This window comes from Excalfactoria chinensis, chromosome 17, assembly GCF_039878825.1.
Source record: "Excalfactoria chinensis isolate bCotChi1 chromosome 17, bCotChi1.hap2, whole genome shotgun sequence".
NCBI lineage: Eukaryota > Metazoa > Chordata > Aves > Galliformes > Phasianidae > Excalfactoria > Excalfactoria chinensis.
Window position 1 is genome coordinate 8,725,384 of NC_092841.1, and position 12,732 is coordinate 8,738,115.

At 42.6% G+C, this 12,732-nt stretch overlaps 1 protein-coding gene across 4 annotated transcripts in view; it reads right to left on the reverse strand.

Annotated features, from left to right (window-relative positions):
- The window catches only part of RPTOR (regulatory associated protein of MTOR complex 1), a 110,938-nt gene that overhangs the window by 82,445 nt on the left and 15,761 nt on the right, over nt 1-12,732 (reverse strand). For all 4 annotated transcript variants that reach the window (XM_072352270.1, XM_072352272.1, XM_072352269.1 and 1 more), the window contains exons 4-5: nt 2,886-3,044; nt 421-567 (exon numbers count right to left, since the gene is read on the reverse strand). In XM_072352270.1, the coding sequence (XP_072208371.1) occupies nt 421-567; nt 2,886-3,044 (306 nt within the window). The remainder of the gene's footprint in view (nt 1-420; nt 568-2,885; nt 3,045-12,732) is intronic.

The following is a 12,732-nucleotide window of genomic DNA, read 5'->3' on the forward strand; positions in this document are numbered from 1 at the left end:
AAATCATCAGTGATGGTCCCTTTGCGCACCAGGTTTATTTAATTTGCTTTCACAATTTTACCTTCAGCTCAACAACACAAACTGCATCCAAATACAGACCCACACACTACACTCCTGAATCTAAAATAAACATGTCTAGTTCGCTTCAGCATTTAGCTCAGCGGAAAAGACCATTAGGGCACACAAACTGATTCTACTAACACTGCCATTTAATTAGAACTTGTAGTAAAAATTATTCAGACTTTAATAGAATAGCAAACCAAACCGGACAGACTGGAGTGGCAAAATCATTTGCAAACTAATTTGGATTTCAATGCTGTTTTTAAACATCTTTTTCAGCCGCGTATGGCAAAACAAGCTTAAACTTAACCCAACTGCACAAACAGAAACAAAAAGCATTGCAACAGGTTGTGATCTCACCTCCAGCTCTTGCTCCCTCTGTAGTGCAAATTGTTTGAACGACTTGACAATAAGGCCAGCATTGGAGCAATCATAGACGAAAATGGAAGGACTGCCCATCCAAGTCTGCAGGTCGTATATGGACAGAGGAATATACTGGGTATAGTTCTGAAAGGAGAAAGAAACACTGAAGTTACAAGGAGGCAGATAGGCAACAGCACTTTCATTGGTAATAAAATACATACGATAAAATCCAGTTCTGAACCCACAAAACAAAACCTCGATTGAGCTCTGGACATGATAATCAAGACCAAAATCAACCAACATCTAATAAGAACTACAAATCCAACTTCAGTACAGAGAACAAATCAGATTTCATTGTGGTACTGTTGGAAATGCTGAACTTTAAACTACAAGGAGTGCATTGATACACACTAACGCTTCCAACCAGCATTTAACAGTCCTCGTTTTAGCTCAAGCTTCTGCAATGCTGATCAAAGATGTAAACCAGATGTCTTTAATTTAACATCAATCATCTCAAACTGAAAATTCCATCAATAAATCAGGACTGATAATTAAGACTACACAGCCCATCAGCAGCCACCCCATCTTTGTTTAATGAGATGCTTCAGGATTTTATCAGCTTCAGTGCAACTGTCAGGATTACCCAATAGCATCAATACCCACAAAGCAAAGTCAAGTACCAACACTTCTGTTTCTACAAACATGAAGTATTTTGTTCTTTCTCTTCCCGCAATGCAATAATTGGAGGCAACAGCTCCTTACAGATACAGAGGATGAAAGCTCAGACTTAAAGCTGGATATGAGGAGTCGAACCTCAACCTCAGGAGCAGAACTGATAATACCAACAAAGGAGATTTCTGCTATCTGAGCCCACAGAAAGTCATTGCTGGACGTACTGCGGCTGCCTGCAGAACCCTGCCCATCCACAGCCAGAGGGCAACCTGCTCATGTTGGTACCACGCTGAGCTCTGCCTGAAACCAACAGCAAAAGCTGCAATGCTCCTATTAACATCAGCAGCGTGATGGATGGGATCATAACTCTCATTTAAATTCAAGAGACTTAAAATAGCTATAATAAAACTTTGACAAAAATCAAATTTTCAAGGACACATCGGGGTACATAAAGTCAAAAGTGATTCAAGACCATATGTTAGATAAGGCAGGAAATCCTAAGTCATTCCCAAATCCAGTTTTGCCCATAAAAAGTTTTGATTGTTCTATTAAAATTAATAGGAAAAACTGTTTTGTTACAACATTTTTATCACACACTGTGATTTTGTCAGAAAACAGCAGTGAGCAAAACCACACAGAGAACATCGGTCCTTATTGCTTCAGCAACGCCCACAACAGACACATGAAAAGCACACGACTGCATCTTGATGCTTTGTTTCAATGAAAACTTCTATTCCCAATCCCTTCTCTACAAAAAAAGAAGTCAGTATTCGGTTTCATGCTGCAAAAAACTACCAAGTTTCACTGTTACTTGTCCATGTTTATGATGATTAAGGTTCTTTTCCTGCAGTCTGTAAGATACATAAAAGACCTCAGCTCTTCATCATCGGAGGAGCCCACACCACATTCCCCAGTTGAAACTGCAGGCAAACTGGCAAACACCCAGTAAGCTCTTAATAAAGCATTTGGCACAGCACACAACTTCATTGAGCAGTAATTTCCTCTTCTTCCACGTGTAACACATTCTGCTCAGCATTCTTACTGGCTTATTTATTACCCACTGGCTGTTAAGTAAGAAGAAGGTCACTCCTATTTGTTCTTAAACACCAAACTCAGCTTCAAAATAATCATTTAGGATGGTGGTCAGAATACTAATCGAGCCTCCAGTAGAGACGCACCAGAATAAAGTGATGCCCTTTTGCACTTTCTCCCCTGCCTTTCTTTCCTTGCTCTTTCAAGCTATTATTGAATGCTCATTCAATTACAAAAATAATACATGAGAAGTATGAGAAAAGAAGTTCAGTATGTTCCTGAAATAAAATAGGAGCGAATCCCTGCAAGCTGTGTCAGCTGGGTGCACTCCCCCGCTACCAGCAGTACCTCACACTTTCCTAAGACTCCCTTCTAAATCAGTTACCTTTAATAGAACACTAAATAGCTTTACTATCGCATTTATATCACTCCTGGTATCACCAGAAAGGTGTTGCATGGGATCTACATAGCTGTACAAATCATGGCTAAATAGGAGTGGCAAGTCTTCACAAAAAATAAGAGGTCCCTTAGTACTTTCTGATCTGGAACGAGAGCTAATTGTACGATTTATTGTGCTCATATTGACACATGGCAATGGCACAAGCTTCAAGAACATGGAGAAGGCAGACAGCTGTCAGCACAGAACCAGACATCTGTAGGCACAGTTACATCTTGAAAACTCAGTCAACTGTGACAGAACACCACGAGCATTTACACAACCATGATGGAGATTCAGCTGTTCTAGCACTGCTTCTCACCTTGTTGAAGACCCAGATCTCCCCATTCACTGTTGGCCTGGGCACACCATGCCCATTGTAGTGGAACAGCACCCGCTCCTCCTTGGCATTGCGCCGCAGGGACGTGCACAGCTTCTTCACCTCGTCCACCGTTGGATCCAGGCTCTGCTTGTACCTGGCCTGTGGACATACAGGGTCATTAATCATAAATGTTTGAAAAAAAGGTCTAGTTAAGGTGCAGGCAACTATTTAAGACAGAAGCGTTTCTACACATTGCTTCACTGGAAAAAGTTGACAAAATGTTTACTGGACATCTATATCAACAAAGTACCCCTCCACTTGGTGTATGGGGATACAAGCTGACAGAACAACCCACACATGAACCCGATATTCCCACAGAAGTGAGAAGAGGACAAAGCGATCAAGAGCCCTCAGCTTGCTTTTGGAAGCACCTGGGTTCACTCTCACAGCCTTGGGAATGGACGCGGTGTTATCATTCCTAACCACCTAACTCAACAAGCTTGTGATTCATAGAACATATCTACACTCGGGGGAAAAAAAAACAAGCACACCTGTTAAAAGAACCCAATACTTCAAAACATTTTCGTTCAACTGAGTTCAAGATGTCTATGTAGTAAGCTGGTTTGTCGTGCGTTTTCTTGAAGCAAGGCCAAACAATAACAGCAAGTCTTCCAGCTGTCCTCTGAAAGATAAAAGCCTGTACCTCTCTCTTCTTCAAACTTCCAGAGAGACTGAGAATCCAGAATCACAATGGCTTAAAAAACACTGCTATATTGAAATAAAGAACCACCAAGTCTAAGAGTAGAACAATTGTACACACACATCTACCAAACCCACTGCTGAAAGCCTGCTTATAAGTCAAGGTCTCAGAAGTTAATGCTTTTTAACCTTTCTTCTATAGCATGCAAGGATAAGAAAGTCTTAAAATACCGTAGTGAAAGGCACAAAGAGCTTTATTTAATATAAAAATGTTTTGCCTATCTATGCAGCTTGAAAAATAGATATCATGCTGCTCAATTAATATGCAGTACCTCAAGTCAGTAGGCAGGATGGATTGAATGAATGGTATTATTTGCATGATTACAGCCATGAAGCAAAGCAAGCAAAAAAATACTAAGAAAGAGCCAGTGATCTGACACACTCATCCTTCCTGGGGACTTCACACTAAGTAAAGGTAAGAGGCTGCATTAATCTTAGCACGGTCGACCCATCGCGTCTTTCTCTCCCCTTTCAGCGTTGTTATCAAGGTGCTGATGTGCAAAAACGTGCACCTTAAATCACGTTCTGCCTGCTGGCACCTTCACCAGGCACTATAAGCTGAGTGGTTGGTAATTTTTCAGCTCCCTTTTTTTGAAGGAGAACACGCTCATTGGAACACTCCTCACGCCCTGTTAGCATAAATATTAAATACAGCTCGCAATTAATGGAAGTGAATTCATACCCTAAAACTAAAGGCTGTAGATCTAAAGACCCCAACTGTAAACACATAATTTACACACTGAGAAACACAGGGTGGAGGAGAATGAAAAGGAGAGGAGGGAGCCTGTAAATAAGCAGACAATCACCCACCTGTCAGCTCAGGGCTTCCCAGCTTCAGTTTATTACACATCACTCAGGTGCATGATACAATAAATGGAAATCTGGGTAACGAAGTAGACCAGATGATCTCTCTTTTTATTTATTTTTTAAGACTTTTCAAGACCTTTTTTCAATGATTTGGAATAAATACCAGGAGAGAAAGTGCTGTAATTACAAGTTCAGCGCCTGTTGATCTGATGGGGCTGGGAATGCTGACTGTGGGGTGGAGGAGCAGCTGACTATTTCATTTGATGCCTTCTGAGACAGTGCTATTCTCCCAATCACTGCTGGAATCAACCTAAGACTGAATACAAAGCAACAAATATTCTGCTGTGCCACCTCACACTTTGTCTACTTAGTGCTGTGTTAAAAGTAATGCAGCTATGCCCATTCCTAGACAGGCTGAGTTCTACTGCCAGCAGTCCTGCTCTCTCTTTCAAGAAGGAAAGCTTTCAAATTCAGAAGGGGAAGGTGAGAGAACAGAGACCAAAGCAGCATTCATCAGCCCTGAAGAGCTCCCATTTGTAACCACAGTCATCTGTAGCACAAAAGGCAGAAGTGTTTTTTCCCTGCAACGCAGACATAGATAGAGATAGCTATAGATATTATGACAAAACAGGCTAAATAGCAAACTTGAAGGAAAAAGTACAGTTTGCATGAAAAAAGACAAAAGAAAATCCTATTTTTTCCCTGCAATGCTTTTAATCTTTTGTGCAGCAGAGGCTTTATAAATGCTTGCAGATTAAGGACAGCAGGATACTTTCCTATGGGAAATGAAAGACTGTCTTTAGCAGGATGCACATATAATGCTGCTAAGCAAGGACAACAAGTTACTGCTTAGCACTTCTAATTAGAAGATGTTACTATAATTAATTAATGAGTTTGGGATAGTAAAAACTTGAGAATGTCTTATAAAGCCATCAATATCAATGAATAAATAATAGCTGACTCCAGATCATTAAAATACACAGAACTATTTTCCTTTTAGATCTCCTGTACTGAGAGGTTCCTGCAGCTTTCCCACCTGGAACCAAGGAGCAGGGCAGCACATCCCATCCCCACATCGGCTCCATGCATTTGTTTTGACTACAACATTGCATCTGTGAGTGATGAAAATGTGTTGTCACCTCTTCCCACCACTGCCCCACCATTTTCAGGGGGATGTAGATCTTTCAGAGGATAAATAAAACAATGCTGCGTTCCCTGATCAGCAGGAGGTAACAGGAACCCCCCGGGATGAGTCTGACTGGAGAGAGAAAAACCAATTCACCAACTTCTATCCCACTGGGAGACATCAGTAGCTATTGGCTGCATAAAGTCATTCCCACAGCTCTATGGATTTTGTGCCTAAATGAATGGCTCTGCCTTGGAACTGCTACCTAATGACAGGTTTTCCTTTTACTTTGAATGGGATGAAAACAAATCAGATGACCTGTGTTAAAGGCTTTGTGTAGCAGCTGCCCCCAAACCTCCGCAAGGGCTGCACTTCCTATGCTGCATCCAACACCCTCTCCCAATATGGCCCAATTATTCCTTATGCTGATTTGTAATAATCTTCCCCACTTCATTCCTTGGAGCAGCTGTGCTGCTCAAGGTGAACCTCTGCAGAAGGGGACACAGTGGGATGCTGTGCTCTGCTGCACTGCAATTTGGATCCAGTCTGAACCCCAGTTTCCAAATGCAGAAAGACGCATTAAACCTGAGACTCTGCCGCACGCGCAGACAGCCTACTTAGCATGATTTAATTAAAAGGAATCAAAGCAATCTAATTATTGCAAGAGAATGTTTTTGGAACAACGCCCAGCTTTGAGAAAGGGAACTATGAAAGGCTTTCAAAGAAATAAGTTACCAAGGAACAAGAGCAAAGGGGCCAACAGCTGGAGGGAGGAAGGCCATTCCCTCTCATCCCATCGTTATTACCTGGGAGCAAAGGCTGACCCCCACCTTGTTACAACCCCCAGCCAGGGAGCTGTAGGGAGCTCTCCTGAGCCTCCTCTTCTCCAGACTCCCAGCTCCCATAGCTGCTCACCATAAGACTTGTGCTCCAGACCTTCTCTGGGCATGCCCCGGCACCTCAAAGTCCATCTTGTAATGAGGGGTCCAAACAAGAGAGAAACAAAGCAGCAGGTCCTGAAGCAACAAGGGAACTGCTGAAGCACTGCTGTGCCCAGTTCCATCCCCCTGCCCCCATGGACTGAGCCTCAGCACACACACAGAGGAACGGCCCTGCAGATTGGACCCAGCAGCAGCTTCAGGCGGAGGACAGATCAGCAGCTCCAGCCCAGGGTCTAAAAAAGCACCTGCGATGGCTGAAGGTCTGCTAATGACAACCACCACAAACAGTGGATTTGCTTTTCTGCAAAGTGATAAAAGTAGCATTGAATTAATCCAGATTGCACGCTTTATAGGGCAGCTGTCAGCTCGATGCAACACATCCTCCGAGCGGCTGGAACAAACTCTGGCTTAGCCATAAAGCAGGTTGGTGTCTGTCAGGCAGCTCACAGCCAGATCATTCCATGGCTGTTACAGCACACAGCAAGGCAGCTTGATGGACACTTTTTAAAAACATTAATTTTTGAGCACACTGGAAGCATTTAAAACAATGAAAAAAGATTGGCACTGGTCTTCCCAAAGCATAATTCCTTCAAAGAGTGGTGCTACAGCTTCTGTGTTTGGGTTAGTATAATTAAAAAGGCATTCTGAATAACAAAGCCATTTAGAAAATGAAAAGGGTCAGCAACAAGAATGGGCCTGTTTACATGGCAGTGAATTAAGGTGAAAACATCAGATTTCTCAAACAGTAGCACAGCTCCATCTCCATGCTTGTGCTCCCTGGGCTGATTTTTGTGCTTGCATAAAAGCTCTGGCAACCTGCATCTCCATTACAAAAACAAAGTCCAGAGACAAGGAGTATCTCCTCTTTTGTTGTTTTTTAACCATTTAAGGCCTATTCATCACGAAGACAATCTCAATATATGTGCACCATGCCAGCTAATGAATTCAAAACATCTCCATCTGTGTAAGCTTTCAGCACCGCTTTAGACATCAGCTTTAGGGTATGACTACTGCAGTGGTAACCAGCACATCCATAACACAGGACAGCAAAGTGGCTCAAGAGAACCCCCCCCCCAAAAGAAGGCAAGGTGAGCCCCAATCTGCAATAGCTTTTATAGCCATGGGTCAGGAACATTTTGTTACCGTCAGCCTTTCTAAAGGCTTATTAAAAGATTTGCATGAAAAAGTGTTCATAAGGACAGCATACCTTTTCAGCAGATAAGCCTGAGGAAAAACCACTCTCTGTGCCACCGACAGAAATAGAGCTAATAAGTGCTATGTATATCCACATCACGTGTGCTCCACGTGCCCACAGCACGGACCTGCCGGCCAGGTGGCAGCCCTGGCTCACTGCTGGGCACAGCACAGGATCTGCAGAGAAGTCCCGGTACAAAGACTTGCTTAAGAGCAGACAGGAGGGTGAGAAGCACTTCTTGTCTACAGGAGCGAGGTCCCTAGGACACTGCAAGGGATGTTTGGCACCGTGCAACACCAACAGTGCATCACAACACACTGAGCTCAACCCCAGCACTGACCATCCCCACCACCCCCAAGGAACCTACCCCAAGTCCTCTTCCCCAAGGGGCTTCGTTCCCAAGTTCTGTCCAAGCACACTAACAAGCAGCTCATGCTCCTACCAACTTGCACTACTAGTTGTTTTCCATTCATTAATTTCCTTAAAATTGACTTCATTACTATGAGCTTTGTGATCTCTTAATTTCGACACTTGTTCTTCTCCCCGACAGCGTGCTGGCCTCCTTCCAGGTCTTCTGATGTTGGAGCTGCTATAGTGAGAAGCGACATCCTTCATTCCTAGAGAAAGCAATTTGCTCTTTGGTTACTTCAAAACTGTGATTAATATCCCAGCCCTGTGATTTACAGCCATTTGATTTTAATACTTACTAAAACACATTTTTTTTTCCTTATATCAAAGAAAGATTTAGGATCCTGAAATTACACGGGCTTTGGAAACGCATCAAAAAAAGTAGACAAACTTTGAAGTGTACAAAAACACTCTTATTTTTGCACCAACAAAATAAACAGCCCAGGAAGGCTGCAGCTATAAGCATGCCTCAAACTGTTAGGCAAACTCTGTCCAGGCAATGAAAAACATCTGATTATCATTTACCAAGAGCTTGCAAAAAATATTAACTACAATGGAGAAATACTTCTACTTATGGATGCTTCTTTACGATCTAAACCAAACACAAGAAATACTCTTGGAAGTCGTAGGCAATTCCTCTGTAGGCATCCAGCTGCGTTTCAAAAACCCATCTCATCTCCTACATGATAATATATTCACAAGCAGTCAAGACTTAAACAGCTTAATTTGCTGGATGTCCAGGACAAAATGCATTACTAGAGCTAAGCTGGGAGGGTGGAACATTTATTCACCTGACTGTAGTCAGCAGCACAGTGACTTTACCTTTCCTCTGCAGAGTCTCTGACCTTGCTTTTAAGTCCAATGTGAAATGAATTCTAAATTACCTAATCCTCACCGTGTGGATTCAGTATTCAACAACACTTCCCAAAAAACACCTTTGAGTGGCCTGTTAAGAAGAACCGATGTTGACAGGGAAGACAAAAGCCAGGAGTACTGACCTCGAACATCTGCTGCAGCAGATTTGGGAGACAGTTGTGTTCCTCAGCAACCAGGAGATGCTCTGTGCTACAGGGCTGTTCCGGGATATACTGAAATTTCACCCATCAGCACATACTGTATTGTAAGGTGATCTCCCTACCCACTCAAAATAAACATTCTGAGGTAGCTATGTACATAATTGTGCATTTATAAACAACAGGAACAGGTACAAGAACTTCACTGCTTTTCAATACCAGATCCCTTTCCTCAATCTGATGGTAGTTTGACGGCTCTGACAGGTCACATCACAAAATACGCTAACAGGATTTTAAGTACAGACCAGGACACATCTTTAAAACCGACTTAGTCAACATAGCTCCTCAGCAACGGTGTCATTTTAGTGCTATTCCTTCTTTATAACATCTATTTTAAGAGCTCTTTAAAGTTTCAGGCTCTATGTCTTCCTGTTAAATACAAATGGAGAGCTTGAGCAAGACCTCGCTGCGGCTGCAGGACCACAGCTTGATGTGGAAGCGAAGCCTCAGACTGCTGGCTCCATATTCTGGCCCACGTGCATCTCCTCAGCAGGACATACTACTCAGCCTAAAGTGAAACCAGGATAGGAGTTGATATCAATGCTAAATGATTAGCTGGATTTTTCAAGTCCTCCTCTGATTAAAAAACAAACAATTGTTTCACAAAGTGGCATTCAGATTAAGGAACATCCTAATGGGTCAAGGAGAGGGAAAAGAAAACCAAACATTCAGAGGTCTATGCTTTTAAATTAGTTAAGAGTGAAATTATAGTACTCGAGGCTTTTCTCATTCTGCCTTAGAGATGTGAGCAGAAAGACAAATGCAAACCGCTTTCTCTTAACGCCAGTTTGCACAGAGCTCTGCTGTCTGTGCAGAACACAGCTTAAGGTGCCCAGTAAAGTGCTATTCATGTCCAAGTTTGCAGAGATGAATCCTCATCCAGTGGCACTGCATAGGAAAGGAGCACCGGGCAGAGCCACGGCCCTGCAGGATGCTCCTCCCCACCGAACACAAAGACAAGGTATTTTTAAATAGGTCACACGGAGGCTGGGTGGTAATTACAGAAAAACGTTAATCAGATTTGAGCAGGCAGAGCTGCTTATCTCTGTCAAGAAGCCTTTCTAATATCAGGGCTTTCTTTGCATCTTGCGACAAACAGACATTAAGAGTACAATGGTTGTACGGAAGAACTCTTAACACACAAAAATCTTACTTCTCTGCCAATTCTGGCCTCATTTCGGTGAGGAAATACAGAACAAAACAGAAGAAGCATACAGCATCAGAACGGATCTTACTGTCAGAAGACCAAAAAGCACAGACACTGAGCTCTTTTGTTCAAATAAAGGATCTCAGAACTAAGAGGAGCTCGGGTGCTGGGTGGTACAGAGAAGGAAAAGCAGGTGAGAGGCACATCTCCCTCACACAGCACAACTGAGGCAGGGATCAGCATCCAGCAGCTGCCTGAGCAGTTTAATGACTCCCAAACCTGCTAATTTCAGAGAGTTCTTCAAACTTCAGCAGTCACATTAATGCATCACTGACCATAAAATGCAAGAAGTTTGTTTGATTATAAGTTGAAAGTCCTTTTCATTACAATTCAAACTTGCCTTTCAAGACTTAGAGTGCAGGGGAAGCCACTGCCCAACTCCCCCCTTCAAGTTCACTGCTGCCTGCAGTGCTTGCAGCTTTCAGCAAGACCCGGAGGGTTTTCCCACTTAACTTGATTTTGCAAGTTTGTTGACTTAGCTCCAGAATGCCAGATCACTGCTGATCTGCAATGCATTAACAGTTCAGATCCCAAAACAGCTTAATGCAACTGCTTTGTCTTTGCAGCTTCAGAACAGGCATCTTCACACCAGCCCATACCTGTACCTATTCTTTCTGCCTTGGGCTTCTTTCTTTTCCCCCCCACAAGAAAGAAGGATTGATACAGCAAAGTTCCACAGAGCCTGAAATAGCTGCCAAATCCAAGAGGCTGGTGGGAAACAAAAACAGCAAATATAGTCCTCGTAGTTAAACCAAGGTTTGTTAAACAAGGTCACAACGTTGTTGGGATTTTCCCTCTTTTCCCCCCTCTAAAAACACGCTCCTACATCTCCAGGGTAAGGAGACCTAGAAAACATTTCTTTCCACTTTCCCTTTTGCAACTCTGTAATGTTTCTTCCGCAGAAGCAATTAGTATTTGTTGTTGTTTTAAAAGAGAGATCCCACAGAAATAAAGGCGAAGGATGACTCACAGAGAGACCAATAATTAGGTCATGTGTCCAATTAGTTTTCATGCTTAACTAGTTACTCTTTAGGAAATGCTCAACCTTTGATGTGCAGCAGGCAACTTAGCAATTAATTAGGCAGAGGGAAGCAATGCAAGGAACGAAACCTCAGAAACCGTATCAAAGCCCAAAGATATCTAATGAGGGAAACAACAGCATCAACAACAGAAAACACACACAGGAAGGTTGAGGCTTAAAATGATCATCTCTCTTGGCTGCACTTTCTTTGAAATGAAGACAAACCTGTTGGGAAGCGGAATAGAAGGGAGAAGGAAGAAGCTTTGTTTGATCAGGAAGGAGGCACTGTTCCCTTGAAGATGTGCCACCCAATAAAGTAATTCCTCTGCATTGTCTGAGATATTTCCTCTGAGACCGTCGCTCATTGGTGGATGCAAGCTGCAAGAGGCAACGCACACCATGTGGTATTAGATTGAAGGGGGAAAAAAAAGGAGAAAGAATTATTTGAAAACCTACATAATTCAGCACAGCTGGACATAAATATTGCCAGGAGTCTCAAACCAACATGAAAAAAAAAAGATATACAGCCACAGCTTAACTAACATTTCTATTATTGCTACACTAAAAAGGGAAAGGTGTTCCTACTGGCAGTGAGTAACAACTTTCTCAGTTCCCTTAGGCCAGTGTTCTACCACCCCAACACAGGATTGCTGCAGCAGCTCTTCCTCTATCACATCACCTCTTTGAACTGAGTGAGGAAAGGGTACAACCCACATAAGTTAAATGGGATGGAAACACTAAAACATTCCTAGATCTGCCAGACTAAGCAGTTCAGATACGTTGCTGCCTGCACAGTAAGCAACTCTTAATACAAGCATTGCTAAGAGAGCTGCATAAGGAACAGAAGGAAATTTGCTGTGTGACGGCGCCCATACCAATCACTTACATTGCCCCAGTGACTAAGGATGCTATGGATGCAGGAATTCACAAATATCATAATATGCTTTTCAACCACCCTGCTCCCTCCCCTCTAAAAATGATTCCTAGAAGCATTTCTAGCCTTGCCTTCCTGATCTCTCTTTTCTTCTTCACTCCAGTGAGTTCCATTCAGGTGGAGCTATAAGGAAATACTAACAAGAATGCATTTAGACAATTAAAATACAGCATTAGTGAAGATGAGTGTCTGTGTGAAAAAGAGGAAATGGAAAGAAGAAAAATAGAGACAAGAACCTGAAAAATCAATACTGCAACTGACAGATCCTTCCTTTGTTTTATTCAGGCAAGTGGTTGGGAGAGTAAAAAAAATTATTTGGGATGCAACGTTTTGAGTTCTTTGGTTTTGCTGGTGCTGTTTGTCACCAGGGAAAGTA